The 16,106-nt window shown below is 37.8% G+C and overlaps 1 protein-coding gene across 2 annotated transcripts in view; it reads right to left on the minus strand.

Moving 5' to 3' along the window:
* The window catches only part of reck (reversion-inducing-cysteine-rich protein with kazal motifs), a 56,530-nt gene that overhangs the window by 27,332 nt on the left and 13,092 nt on the right, over positions 1 to 16,106 (minus strand). For both annotated transcript variants that reach the window (XM_058765757.1, XM_058765756.1), the window contains exons 2-6: positions 6,931 to 6,992; positions 2,188 to 2,262; positions 827 to 863; positions 383 to 468; positions 239 to 286 (exon numbers count right to left, since the gene is read on the minus strand). In XM_058765757.1, the coding sequence (XP_058621740.1) occupies positions 239 to 286; positions 383 to 468; positions 827 to 863; positions 2,188 to 2,262; positions 6,931 to 6,992 (308 nt within the window). The remainder of the gene's footprint in view (positions 1 to 238; positions 287 to 382; positions 469 to 826; positions 864 to 2,187; positions 2,263 to 6,930; positions 6,993 to 16,106) is intronic.

The following is a 16,106-nucleotide window of genomic DNA, read 5'->3' on the forward strand; positions in this document are numbered from 1 at the left end:
TCCAGTTATGTGGCGAAGTTTAATACTCAGGGTTAAAATATATTATTGGAACAAAGCCTGTTTCAACCTCGAAGAACGAAAATAAAAGTATCTGTGACAATCTCACATCTGTGACTTTTCTTGGTAATTGCTCATAATATCTCTTCACAATCTACATTCTGAATTTCTCAAAAAAGAGTCAAATTTATTTAAAACTTTCTCAGAAACAGGCTGAAGTAAAGTAAAGGTAAACTCCCACCTCTGTGTCTTTCTTGCATACTTTAGTGATGTCATTTTTAGACGATGCCTGAACAGAAAACAGAAAAACACACACCTCAGAATCACAGGTGAGCCGATGATCTTACAGACGGTTCTATAGATTATATAAGATCTGTTCATCGACCTGTTTGCAGTCCCTGCGACATTCAGTGGACATGGCCAGCTCACAGCAGCCCAAACCCACCCATCCGTCCGACTTCTTTGATGCCCCTGGACAAGTACAGAATCACAGTGACCTTTACAGTAGATCTAATGCAGAACCATACATGACACACTGATGATGAGTCTCAAAACAACACCGCATTCATATTTCATCCAGCTGTGCTTTGAATGCTGAGCGTTTGGCTTGGGTTCTTTATGAGCTGAAGCTCAAAGCTCTGGACGGGGTTTTAATGGCCCTGTAAGGTGTAGTTTGACTGATGTGAAGTGGGATATTTGTGCATCTGGGAGGCATTAGGTCTTCAGAGACTCTAAATCCTCTCTTGTGTTCTTTTAAGGCTGGTACAGGTTGAAAAGACAGGTGTGTTCTGCTCTAAACGTCTCCATCTGTGCTCCTGCGTTCACCTACCCGGCAATGTATTGTTGATGCAGATCCAAAGTTCACTCTGCAAAACCAAAAGGAGATGTTTAGCATGACAACAACTCAGAATACATCATCTACTCGCTCTCATGTGCGTCCAAACCAGAGGATTCTTCTGTGGAATCCAGAAGTTATTTAGTAGGTCATTATTTACTGAAAATCATTTACTGAGCTGCTGATGACAATGTTCAGGTTCAAAAGAATAGATTTAAAATGTGAGACTCAAAATGCAATTTAAAGCAAGAAGAAAAAAAGGCACTGTTTTTAAAAAAAAAAAAAATAACTTTTGAATATTTATGCATTAAATACATTTTTTTTCAAATTATGACTCTGCACTGCTTTAGGGCGCTATTTACATTAGCAAATTTGTGCATTGAGCACTTTTTACTCAAATTGTTATGCTGATATTATTTATACTAGCATTTATTTGAAATAGAATAACATTATAAATGCCTTTACTGTCACTTTTGATCAATTTAATGCAGCTTTGATGAATAAAAGTATTAATTTCTTTAGAAAAATAAGTCATTTGAACAGTAGTGTAAACATTTTCAGACATCTGGACATCATGGTTTATAGTTTTAGCAACACAGAATACACAATAGAATATGTGAAGCATCTCAAATGTATTTTCACTGAAACCGAATGATAAAAACAGTCTTATATAAGCTGTTTGGTCTGGTTATAAAGGACCCGTATGAAAGCAGCCTGTGTACAAAGATCCCTTCATGAGAAGCGTCTCTGGTATCAGTGGAGCTCGTATTATTGGCAGCGGAGAGCCTCCTAATATGACTCAACTTTAATTAAAAGTAGATGCAGATGAGCCACAATCTCCTGCAGCCGTTCCTCTTCCACACGCTTTGACAAGATAATCAACCCAGTAAACAGGACATCGTCTGAGATTCACATACTCTGGCGTATGAAAAAACACACCCGTCAAAAAGATTCAGCCTCATTTGAACGGAGCACAAACAACAATGTGGTTTTGATGCGTTAGACTAAAACAAACACATTTGATCTGGACTTTAAAATGCTTTCGAGCACATTTCAAATGCTTCCAAAATCCATTTGCACCCATTTTCTGTGAATCAGCGCAGGACGCGCGTCCAAACGAAACAGGCCCGAGGCTTAATTAGAGGCTGGATGTAATTGCATATTGCCGGCGCTGGCATTCCAGCTTTGAAAGAGGGTGGAGGCGTCTGTCCAGCTTCATTACTGCCAAGCAGGTAAAACCACAGCACCAGCCCACGAGGGAGGAACAGGAAGCAGCGGCGCTCTCTCTGTTTAAGACTTCCTGTGTTGCAGCTGTAATGTAAACACAGATCTGGAGACGAGAGGAAACGCCTTACCAGAGACTCGGGGCAGTAACTGGGCAAACGCAGGAGAAGGTGCTTCAGACGCGATTCACTCCTGATGGTCGCGAGCTGCAGGCAGAAGAGAGGAAGAAGTGCACACACAGATGTTTGGTTTAATAGTTTGTGCAAAAATGACACGGAGACATTCATGTATACATCTATGCTTTTCTATACTGATTTCCATTCATTCACGAATGTCCGTTGTAATAACAGTAATTATAGCCTATTATACTGTATATATATATATATATATATATATATAGTGCAGTATTCCTGTGATAACAGAACTCTGTTTGCATCAATCCGCTTGCAGTATTTCTCACAGCGAGTGTCACTCAAATCCACTATAATTTTATAAATAATACTGTTTTTGTGTCACAGAATGTAGTTTTAAGAATGGTTTGTTGGTGAGGATGTAGTTATTTAGACTTCATATATGTGACCCTGCAGCACAGAAGCAGTCATAAGCAGCACAGCTATATTTGTAGCAATAGTCAACAATACATTGTATGGCTCAAAATTATACATTTGTCTTTTATGCCAAAAATCATTAGGATATTAAGATCATGTTCCATGAAGATATTTAGTGAATTTCCTCCCATAAATATATCAAAACTTCATTTTTGATTAGTAATATGCATTGCTAAGAACTTAATTTGGACAACTTTAAAGGTGATTTTCTCAATATTTAGATTTTTTTGCTCCCTCAGATTCCAGATTTCAAATAGTTGTATCTCAGACAAATATTGTCTGATCCTAACAAACCATAAATCAATGGAGAGCTTATTTATTCAAAATTGACACTTATGACTGGTTTTGTGGTGTAGGGTCACATATGCGGTTTGTTAATAAAGAGGCTGTGTATTTGCCACTAGCTCTGTCTGTATAGTGGGGAAACGAGATATCATTTGTTTTGGGTAAATCTAACGGCAGTCTTTGGTCTCATTAATCTATTATTTGTTCCAGAGAAGATAGTTTTGACTCAGTCCATCTCTCTCATAATACTCTTCTCCACATAATGCACTGCTTTTACAACAGTAATACAGAAAGCTTTTAATTAAGCAACTCAACGTTCCTTCGTTACTAGTTCTAAAGTGATGTTTTGGAATTAGTAACAGAGGCTCGGCTGCGAAACTGTCAACTTTAGATTTGTATCCGTGGCGGAAGAAAGCAGTTCTGCACAAAAGAGGTTTTTTGTTGTTGTTGTTGTTGTTTCTTATGTGTGCCATCGAACTGTTGTATAAATGCAATATCACACTCGTAGCAGTGCAATACGACTGTATATCGGCACGCTGTGACTAATTTTTCAGTTCTTGGCACATATGAAGATATGAAGCGCTCAGTGGCTTTTGTGGTCTCATTCTGTTTGTATTTCTCAACTTCTGGCTCAAACGCTCTGGATCTCCATGTACAAGTGTTCTGTGAATGACGTTTCTGCAGAGACTCCCTGTCATGAAGGATAATTATTGACAAACAGGGACACAAAATGGGAAAATATGAATTTGCTGGCAGATGTTTCAAACAATTTCTTTCTGCAACAAACATATTGGACCTCTTACAAAGAAACTGAGAGAACTACAAAAAAGACAATATGCACAAAATGCAATTTGATTCTTGTTTGTTCTACTTTTCAGAGACTTTAAGTGGTTGTAAATGATATTTTGGAATACAACAAGTAAACTCTCTGACAGATATCACTGAATTAAAGTGCCCCTATCATGTATTTCTGAAGATGATCTTTCATGCCGTGTGTAACAGCTCTAAGTGAATGAAAACATCCTGCAAAGCTTTAAATCTGAAAGAGCACCGTGTATAAAGTTATTGTCTCTCAAAAGAAAGAGTCGACTCTGAATCATTGAAACGAGTCGTTTTTAAAACGAATCCCAAGCCGTTTCATTCTGACGTCATCATGAAACATGAGCATATTGCCGCCCACTTGTTGGTCTTCTCGTGTTGGTCTGAATGAAAATGCAGATTCATTCTTTGCCACTAGGTGCCGCTGGAGGAGCGTTAAAAATATCTGTTTGACCGGTAACGCTGCACACAAAGCAGCACTGAAATGAAATCGACCAATCACAGCAGATTAGCATCACGCAGAGGAGGGAGGGGTTTGGAAAAATGAATTGTTGAGCGAATCGTTTGGGAGTCGATGAGCAAATAAGGTCAAAATAAATGCATATGAAAGTGTTTTTGACCTTGCATGTCAACCTGTTGTTAAAAACCAAACTATGAACCTTTCATTAACCATAATAGGGGCACTTTAACACAGTCTCGGGCTCATGTGTGACAGCCAATCAGAGGACTTGGAGGCGGATCTCAGACAGCATCAGCCAATCACATGAATTAGAAGGAGTTTTTTCCGAGTTTCCACCATTTTTTACTAACGTATAAAAGGCATGTTTTTTTTTATGTTTATGAAATGCTTTTTTTTTTTAAGTGTCTTGGAATGACCTTCATTTGGGTGTGATTCATTGCATTCATTTGATTAGTTCAGCAGCATATCATGTATGAATTTGGAAAATGTCATTAGTTTTGCAGTTCTATCTGCTGTGTGCAGAAATGACACACAGAAACATTAATGTACATATTTATGGTTTTCTATACTGACTTCCATACAGTCATGAATGAACATTCAGTGTGCAGTAATTACAGCCTATTATAGTCACGCAAGCTGTGTTGATGACATAAACAATACCTGACAAACTCTAACTGAACAGACAGGACTTAAATACACAGACCAAACGAGGATAATTAACTCAAATCAGAAACCATGACAACTAACTAAACAGTCAAACAGTGACATGGTGTGACAATTAATATTTAGGAATTACTGTAATAATAAAACAGGGTTGCCAATTTAATCTGTTAATTTAGTATGATTATAAGAAAAATAAATCACAAAAAATAACTTTATTAATCATGATCTTTAACCTATACACAAATTCCATAAAAAGGAATTTTCCCATTTCACCAACTTTTTTGTTGTTGTTGTAATATTTGATACTTTGTTTTAAACAAATATTGATATCATTTATATAAGCTTACTATTACTAACAGGCATTCGAATTATTTAATAAATTAATTATTTTGTCATCATATCAAGATTTGGTTTAATGCTTTTTTTTTTTTTTTTTTAATGAAATTAAAATTCAATTCAAATATAATTTAACCAACTGACAAATATAACATTTATAAGAAAAGTAAGCATAAGTAAGTAATCAGGTGATAGTTGTGGCGAATGCGCAGCATTATAAAGAGCTGTGCGATCAATGCAAAGCTCCGGAGAAACCAGGCCTCAGTCCATTTGGAAAAGTTCTGCTGGTTTCTTGCTTCAGGTTTTTGTTCGGAGGCTCAATCAATGGCGGGGAGATCTTCTGAAGCAGCGTGGCCCCTCCTCAAAGGGCCGAGGGCCTCGTCTCTTCAAAGCCTCGGCCCTCCATTAGGATGAAATGGGCCGGGTCTGTTCCTGCACAGCGCCGCTAACAAGCCGCCATTATTCTCTCCGGCTAATCTGCTGTTTTATAGATCCGTCTGCGTCTGATGGGCTTTTAGCTCTCCGTCTGTCTGTCTCTGTATTTCTGATCCTTCGCTGGCTGGCAGGTGCAAACAGCAGGCTTCACTGTACTGAATGGGACAGTGTTTCCGAGCGGTCAGCGCCACTAACTGACCCGTCTGAACTTCATAAAGAGCTGTTCTTCATGCTCCTGGAGCTCCAGAGCTCAGAGGACACACGTGAATCACGCGAAACAAACACACAGCAGAGAGAGAGACTCTTGTTTGCTCTGAGCTCTCGTCTCGCTGATTCCTGCCGCGACCGTAACACAACATACGGCTTTTCTTTCCATTTCAAAGAAGATTCTACGGTTATACCATGTTTTTTGAACATGACTATGTCATACAATGTTACATAAATAATATCGCTCAATTTTTCTTTTTTTTATCCATGTATTTTCATATATATATATATATATATATATATATATATATATATATATATATATAAACTTCAAATAGGTCTAAAAGCCATAAATTCAAAACCTGGGAAAACTAATGATCAGATGAATAATAGTAATAATTTTAGCTATTTTAGATCTTTTCCAATAATGCAATAATAAAATACAATTCTGTAATAAGGAATTATTACTAACTTCTAAAAAACATGTTTTGTAATGTCTATGACATGCTTTCTTCATCTGTGGGTTTTATTGTCTTTGAATTGTCTTGATTTGGATGTGATTGATTGTAAATCATTTAATTAAATAAGCAGTATATCATTTTGGTTTAGTTTCAGTGTTTGTCTTCAAAGACTTTTAGTTTGTATTTCCTTAGTTCCTGTTTCCTGTCTTCTAGTCACTTCTGTTCTAAGTGATCATGCTGTGTGGAAATACAAACTAAAAGTCTTTGGAAGCACATTGAAACTAAACAGTTTTGATACAGTATCAAATTAAATGACACTTTTGTATTGATTGGCAGTCCTGTAATTAGCACAGACATTCACAAACAGTGCAGATTTAATATGTGTGTGTGTGTGTGTGTGAGAGAGAGTGTGTGTGTGTGTGTGTGTGTGTGTGCGCGTTTTTGTGAAAAGTCAGGATATAAATGTGTATAATGACAAAGGTATGGCAGGTATTACAAGGTGAAGGTGACATCTCAGGACATTGACCCATGTCCCCACTTTGTGTGTGTGTGTGTGTGTGTGAGAGAGAGTGTGTGTGTGTGTGTGTGTGTAAGCGTCACCTGTTCACAGGCTCCTCTGCACTGAGGAAAGAGCTCCGCAGCATGATGACAGCAGGACGGATCTGGAAACACAGAAGCAGAGAGAGATTCAGTCCATCTGATCCAGTCTCTGTCAGAATAACGCTCGCCGGCTCTTTGAATTCACCCACAAATACTCAGACTAAGTCTCTTGAAACGGGCAGTTGTAGTAAATCAGGATGGGCTTTCTGTATATGGAGACTTACTGAAGCTCCGGTCGGGGTTTGGTTCTCACCGCAACACTAATTAGTGCTTATTCAACAAAAAATGAGTTATGAGTTATGAATTGCATTGTGTTGTGTTTTAAGGTCATAGGAAATGGATCAATGAAAGAAAGTCACCATTAAATTGATCAAAAGTGCCAGTAAAGACATTTATAACATTAGAGATTTATATTTCAAATAAATGCTGCTCTTTTGAACTTTCTATTCATCTGTGCATCCTGAAAAATAAAATGTTCCCACAAAAATATTAATGTTTTCAACATTGATAATAATCAGAAATGTTTCTTGAGCAGCAAATCAGCATATTAGAATGATTTCAGCTTTGATCACAGAAATAAATGACAGTTTAATAGATATTCACATAGAAAACAGCTGTTTTACACTAGAATAATATTTCACAATTTGTTATGTATTTGTGAGCAAATAAATGCAGCCTTGATGAGCAGAAGAGACTTCTTTCAGAAATATTAAAAAAATCTTTCTTCCCCCAACCTTTTGAACATCAGTATATATTGTGTTTTTCTTATTCAATACTTTTTCTTTTTTTTCTTTTTTTTTTTACAGTTTTTTTCAGCTGCTTTCACACATTTTCAAAACTACACACAAATCCAAGAATTGCACACAAAATGTAAAATGCCTCGCATCTCTTGCAAAATGAAGCACTGCATTCAGAATATCACAAACACATCTCAAAAGCAAACATTTGCCATAATATTAATTCCTGTGAGATGTTTGTGTGTCACAGAGAACTGTGTGTTGTGTCAAGAGTCAAAGGCTGATAATTAGTGTATGTTTTGTAGGTTTGGTGTGTGCTTCTGCAGTTTGAGCGACAGCTTTCAGAAACTGTGTGACGAGGAAAGATTCTGTGTGTAAGCAGCTGAAAAAGCATAACGAGAAATATTTGTATATTTTCAAAATGTGGTTCCTAGAAAACATCTTTGTTGACAAATGACTGCAAAGCTGCATTAACGCTGCCATCTTGTTTTTGTGCACATGATCTTCTGAGCGTCAGGCGGAGGAATCCAGCAGAATCAAACACAGGTGAGAATAATGTGAGCAGACTGAGATGTGACGATCTGTGACCGTAAGCTCTCGGAGAGCTCGAGAAGCTCCTGTGCTTCTGCCACGGTTTGCTTATAATCATCACGAGGGAGAGCTGTGCCTTTGAAAACTTTAGAAAAACATATTCTCATCTGTTTATGCTCCTCCGGAAAAAGTCGTCATTATCAAAATGAAGTGCTTTCATCTCAGCCGTCCTCCATTTGCGTCTCATCCTTTCATCAGCGTGATTTGATCTGTTTCTTCTGCATCTCTGCCTCTTCTCCGGGTCTCACTGCTGAGTGCTCTTCTTCAGTTCTGGATGAGCTCTGCTTTCTGTCTCCGAGCGTCTGGTTTTAAATGAAGTAAGACACACCAGCCTTTCCTTTCATCCCGCCGGTGAAGAGGACGCGATGGTTTATGGAGACGACGCCGCTGGGTTTTAATGCGCTGGATGTGCAGTAAATCTGCTGCTTGTGCCGCTGTTGTTCTTCTGAGGTTGAGGAATTGACCTCCATTGTCTCTGAAGTAAAGCCACTAAATGAAAGCAGTCGCTCCTCTGATGGCTTGCATGGCATTCGTGACGAAGTTTGAAAGCGCTCACAGTCTGAGTAAAAGCAAGGCCCGCTGAAGCGAACCGCAGCTGAATGTTTGCTGCCGTGAAGCCAAAGCTGAGCAAAGGTTCATTTAAAAGCTGTTTTGCGTGCTTGAAGTTGGTGATCCATTGGACTGGAAGATTTACTGCACATCTTCTGTTATTCTAGCATCAATCACAATGGAGCCGTTTGAAGCCGGTGAGGCTGAAAATGGTAATGGATTGTGTTGGGAGGAATATATTTCTAAGAAGAAAAGGAAATGAGACAGCAGAGGCTGGACCGCTTGGAGTGTTTTGTGATGCTGCCTTCAGGAGCTTCGTCTCGATCCACAGGCCTCGAGCACAGCGCTTGTGATTACTGTTTAGTGAAAATTAATAATACCTACACATGCTAATTTAATAACATTTTCAGCTATTTTTCAAGGGGGAAAAAAATGGAAAAATAATGAATTATTTTTTTAACAATATCCATTATTTACAACCTGAACTAACACTGCCTTATCATAAAAAGGTCAAATGATCTAATATGTATCTCATGTTTATTTATCTTTATTAAGATTTAATAATAATAATAATTTAAATATAAAAATTATTATTATTATTAACAAAATTGCATTACTGCTTAATAATAATAATTTAAAATATTTTAAAATGTTATTATTAAAATAACTGCTTTACTGCTTATGAATTAATAATAGTAATAATAATAATAGTGCTGTCAATCGATTACAATTTTTTTATCGCGTTAATCACAGTCACGGACAAATTTAAAATACTACGATTTTACCTGTAAATGTGTTGAAATAAAGAAATGCATGACAAACTAGTTTAAGGAAACCGAATCTTTCACACTTCTGCCAGGTATGAGACATAATCCTTATTATTCTTTTGTTTTTATTCAGCCATTATCAGTCTTTATGCTGGCAATAAAACGTTTACCAAGCCACATCGCTTCAATCCCAGTATACAAAATTATTTCTAAATAAATACAACAAAACATTTTCTTGCGACCTTACGTGAAGTATTATGACCAAATACATCACGAGGAAGAACTGGACCTGTTCTGCAGGTGCATTAGAGCTAACATTAGCATCATGCTTCATGAGACAATTTATGAGATTTACTCAGAACTCACTTCAAACCACCATCAAGTTGTCATGTTTATTTCTGCTGTGTAAAAGCCTTATGCTCTGCTGAAACTCACGCTGTTTGTGATGTTACAACCGCCTCTCCAGTACATTATAAAAGTAGCCCAAAAAACTGCATTTTCAAAATAGCCCACTTGTGCGGGAAAACCACAACACTGGTGCTGTCCCCTCATCACACAATGATAGATAACCTTCCACGCTGCGATGACGGGAAGAAGTTGGGGTCAAACTTTATCAAACGATTCATTTGCGTTAAAAAAATATTAACGCGTTAATTTTTAGATTAACTGCATGCGTTAACGCGTTAACGTTGACAGCCCTAAATAATAATAATAATAATATAAAATATTTAAAAATGTTTTTATTAAAAGAACTGCTTTGTTGCTAATGAACTATTATAAATATTAATAATAATAAATCATCATCTAAAATATTTGTAAAAAAATTTATTTAAAAAACTGCTTTACTGCTTATGAATTATTATAAATAATAATAAATATATATTTTTAAAGGTTATTTAAAGAACTTCTTATGAATTATTATAAATAATAATAATAATAATGACAATAATAATGAGAAGAAGATGATCATGCATAAGTTTTTTTTCTTAATAATTAATTGTTATATTAATTATGTTAATTTGTTATTTTGGTATAACCCTGACATTTTTTACTTTGGGACACCAAAAAATATAAATAAATTTATGATTTCTATTCATTTAAATTTCTAAATTGAAAACATGCTTATGATTGAAGAGATGTTTTCAAGTCAATCAAGGCATGCATGAATTGCATTTCTAATAGACAGAACAAAAATGAGCATCATATGATTGACCGTTTAGCCAAGCTCGGATCCCTGGGAACCAGATCCCTATCCAGCATTAGGGAGTAACATGTGCTAGTATTTTGAGCTCCGCTGCTACTGTGTCCCTGTTTTTCTGAAGAATAGTAATAATGCCACCCACAAGCCACATCAAAGGAATTCCCCTCTTCCAACCCATCTTCCCATCGCCGTCTCCCCCTTCCTCAACGCTCCTAAACATCCACTTCACCCTCCAAACCCGCTGCTTTCCCCGAGTACTTCACCCCAGCGTTCTCAGCAGCGGGGAAAGGCTCCCCGGGGAGAGAGGGAGAACGGGTAAAGGGTGTTTGTGAAAGTGCACATTTGATGTCCAGAGACGCCAGGATCTCTGGCGGGAATTGAAGACCACTTGAAAGGGAGGCACTTTGACGAAGGTGATCAAACAGCAATGAGAAGCAGACGAGAGCATGAGGTGGGGGTTACAATATGCCGCCCCGAGACCCCGGACCCTGAACCGCTTCCTAAGACACCCATGAGGATCCCATCAAAGTTCAAAGCCTCGGTTAGAGCGCCTACATACACAACTGGAACAGATAAACCCTACACTAACCTTCCGCTAACCAGTCCTGCAGCGCACGGTGCTGGAAACACAAGACTGAGGGTTTGATTCCGAGAAAATGCAGGAACTGATGAATGTAGACCTTGATTGAGCCTCTTTACTGAGTAATGATTGAGGTAACCAATCATGTTCTGCTGTGTTAGTCCATACAATGATGAAGGTCAGTGAAGGGTCTATGATTTACGGGTTTCACAGCAGAGAGAAAGCAGATACACTTTTTCAAATAAGTTACTTTGTTTTCCCATGCATTCACTGAGAGCTCTCCTGTCTCTGTATTTAGAGTAATCAGAAGTGAGTGAAGAGACAGAGGCATTTCCTTCAGCCTGAGGATTGTTCATTTCACTTTTGGTGTGAAAGGGCCTTTACAGTCGGCAAAAAAAAAAACAAAAAAAAAAACTTTTCGGTATTTTGTTAAAAATAAAAATAAAATAAAAAATAAGCCAGCCCAGGTGACAAAAAGTAACGCAAAAGTAACGTAATGTATTACTTTCCATGAAGAGTAACTAAGTAACACAATTACTTACTTTTTTATGGAGTTACACAATATTGTAATGCATTACTTTTAAAGCAGTCATGAACTGGGAAATCCAATTTCCCTTGATCTTTTGACATATAACAGGTCAGTGTACTATAAAAACATCCTGTAAGTTTCAAAACTCAAAACTTTCTCAGTCTACAAATAGCTTTTATTGAAACCAAGCAATGTGCCACTTTATGACATAATAGTGAAAACCCACCTCTGCAGGAGAAGATCAACGCCTGCTTCTACATCGCTGTCTGTTTAGCCACGCCCACCAATTCTACATCACTGCCTGTTTAGCCCTGCCCACCAATTCTAAATTACTGCTTGTTTAGCCCCGCCCACTGATATGTGCTTGTAGTAGGAGGAGAGGAAATACTAGAGAGACACAAACACAGGATTACTCCAACAGAACCATACAGATGATGTTACAATATTACAAGACACTGTAGTGTAAGTTGAATTGCCTTCCTTGTGATGCTAACACCGTATCTAGATTGGACGCGAGTGCTGTTGTGCATCCATTTCTCTTTCAGGTCAGAAGCAGCACGAATGCATGGAGTATGTCAGAAATAGAACAGGACATCAGTTTACTGTCTGAGATTTGTGTCAATCTGTGCTGCATCCAGCGTAGACAGAATCGCTGATTATAATGGGTTCTGTTGTCTACAGTTGCGTTGCACAGCGGGGTAACATTAGCAAAGAACTCCAGATCGCATCAGTGAAACACTGTTTGTTTGTTTGCTTTACTACTGATTCATTTTTAAACAAGAGAGTATAATGCAGGCTTTTCAGGGAAGTGCTGAGTCTGACTATATCAGATCCATCAGTAATTTTGAGTAAACATGTTTTACCACTATTGCATTGTCTGTTCCAGACCATTTGATATATACAGAGTATTAATAAGGTTTTAACCCAGATGGAGTACATCACAGCAGCATCCATCTGTTATTATAATAAGTGAAACTGTTGGCCAATCACAGCAGTGGGCGTTTACTTGTAAGTCTTGAATGTGCCCCTCCTATAAAAACAGACCATTCTGCAGAGACACTCAAAACAGGATAGAAAATAGCCTATTACTTCTAAATTATGTTGTTGTTGTTGTTTTAATGTAAAACATAAGCGAACCTCAGAGAACATTATAAAATCATTAAAAAATGCAGTTCACCATTATTCCTATCCACTCCCTACTCCAGCAAGGAAAAAAAGCCACTAGAATTCCTTCACAGAGCGTCTGGTCAAAGTGCTGTGCCCTTCAACAATAACGGGGAAAGGGTTGAAAATGCCACCGTTGTCACCAGCAGAGCTCTTATTAAAGGGATGTGATGAACTAGCGTCTCATTATATTCTCAAACGCTGGTTAACCAGAATAAGATTGGTTTTGCTGAGCTTGGCGTCAATTATGTGCTGAGATTCTAGCAAACGGTCAATGGATATTATACCGCTTGACCACATTATGACAGCAATATCCATTACCATAATATAGTCTTGTGTGAAAACAGAATTTCTGTTATGTTGTTTCTAAAATTTAGATTATGGTTTAGTTGACTCATTGGGTTATGTTGGCTTTTATAGCATGTAAAACAGTCAGTTTGACTCTTTTTAGGTTATTTTCCTTAAACCTTGAATATGTGTGTAGTCTTAATTTTAAAAAGTACATAGGATTTTCAAAGTAAAAATATTACAAATATCATGAAAGTTATTTATTCATATAACATTAAGGTTTTTAGGAGTTGCACTATTTGACATTACAATTTATGTGGCCTATTGTTAAGAAAGCATTTTATGAAGCACTGAGGTGAATCAGATCAGGCGTGATTTAAGGCATCTTTACACAGATGAGTTAAGGCTGCTCTGTGCCTGCTCAAAATTCTGAGTAAAGCCTGACTAAATTAAGCCAGCTCTGACCCAGTATTAAAGGGCACCTATTGTTCAAAATTCACTTTTACATGTTGTTTGAACATAAATGTGTGTTGGCAGTGTGTGTACACAACCACCCTATAATGATAAAAATCCACCCGCTCCTTTTTTTTAAATCCCCATAAATCATAAGCAGTGTCTCAAAACAAGCCATTAGCAGGATCTGTAAAAAAACATGATGTCTCGTTTTCAAGCCCCGCCCACGACTGTTGACGGACACTGCTATATTAGCAGAGACCCCGCCCTGAGTGAGCTGCACACAATCCGCCATGTTTATCTTCATGCTAGAGCATGTAAAAGCAGCATTTAAGTAAGAAATGTCATCTTATTAGAGCTATAGACGTTATTCAGTCCAGAGCAGCGAGTGATTTTTATTTTATTGTTTGGCTCATATTAACAGCGTAGACAGCAGTGGGTGCAGTATATTACACTGCTGTCACTTAATACACAGATCTAATATACACATGCAATTCCTTTCCCAGCTGTTTTCACCTTCACAGACATAACCAGCTGTGTTTTTGTAACTCGTTTGTGTTTTTAACATAAACTTGTGTGTATTTGACAGTTTAAGCGCAATAAGACATGAAAGAGAACTTAGTTTAGTACTCACATGCTGTGTGACAGCTGCTTTTCAACACGATAGACATGATAATCAAAACCAAACAGCAGCAGCTCATTTGCATTTAAAGAGACGTGCACAAAAACAGCCTGTTTCTGCTTCCACTTAGAATAGGAATCTTCAAAATGATATAATTAATGATCTGAGCTGAAACTTCACAGACACATTCAGGGGATGCCTGAGACTTATATTACATCTTGTAAAAACTTGTAAAAGCATTAAACAGTCTGTGTAAAGACACCTACATGCCACGTCAGAAGTGCTTCTTTGCCATCGTTGCACTGTAAAGTTGCCATTACACAGCAACTGCAACTTCATACAGTACTTTGAAACTAGGGACTGATGTGAATAGTTTAGTATGACTTTCATGCTGCATTGCATCTGTATGAAGAATTTTAAAAAAAGGAGGCACAGAGCAGCCTGAACTCAGTAAAGACGCCTGCAGAACAGCTTTCCTTGAGTTTCTGAAGAGAAACTGTTATTTAAGAGTGTGATGTAAATAGTGCGATGTCACTCAAGAATTTCAGACTGGTGAAGCTGTTCTCAGATCAGCATAAAAGGGCAGCTATCAGTCCATATACGGTGGTTAAAGAGAAGGGAAGTAGAGCAATTTGTGGCCTCTTTGTGGCCGTCGCCAGGGTCCCTTAACGAGCTGGGATTTTAATGACACAATTGAAGGTGCAGTGGAGCATTCAGTCCAGGTTACAGCCGCTCTGCTCGTCTGAACCGACCGAAGACCAAACAAATGACTGCTGCTGTGGAAACTGATAAAAGCCTTGGACGCTGCTGGAGTGAGCGTGTCACTGAAACGTCGCGTCTGACGCTCATCGAGTCCAGCAGCACAGTCACTTCAGAGCTTTACATTATACCAGGCAGGACCAATTGTGCACCGAACCAAACGCTTTCTTGCGGCGAGAGCTGTAATGAGCAATGACAGATACACACAGGCCGGCTGAGATGAGGCCTACAGGCTGCTAATGAGACGGAGAGGACGGTCTCTACATCTGACCAACCAGCAGACGTATACTGACATCTATACAAGATATAGATCAATAAAATACAAAAGCAATTGTGCTTTTATGTCATAATTCTGACTTTTATTCTTGCAATTCAGAAAAAAAGTCAGAATTGCAAAATATAAACTCAGAATTAAGAGATATAAATGTGCATTTCTGACTTTTTTTCCTATGGTGGAAAAAAAAAAAACTGAATTGTGAGTTTATATAGCAGTTCTCTTTTCTCTGTGGGTTTTTTTTTTGTTCGTTTTTTCCAGTCATGGAATAAAAAAATAAAGAAAGAAAATTGCAACATTTTATCTCAATTCTGGCATTTCTTAGAATTGCAGAATTCGACTATGTCCTGCAATTCTGAGATATATCCACAATTGTGAAAAAAATGTCAGAATTGTGAAAGTCAAAATTACCTTTTTTTTTTTTTGTACAGGAGCCTTACCGCGAGCAGGTGAGAGTAAAACACGGCCATATGGACTTCAGAGGATCCAGAGAAATCAAGAGCTGAACAGTGATCAACAATAAAGGGGCTTCGCACAGCAATGCCACAGAGGAACCATAGCAGACTCTTCAAAGAACCTTTCAGTGACATTCAGAACTCAATGACTATTTTAAATATTATTGCACTGCATTACATATTGAAATTAACTGCAAAAATGGCTTG

Source organism: Onychostoma macrolepis, chromosome 24 (assembly GCF_012432095.1).
Source record: "Onychostoma macrolepis isolate SWU-2019 chromosome 24, ASM1243209v1, whole genome shotgun sequence".
Lineage (NCBI taxonomy): Eukaryota > Metazoa > Chordata > Actinopteri > Cypriniformes > Cyprinidae > Onychostoma > Onychostoma macrolepis.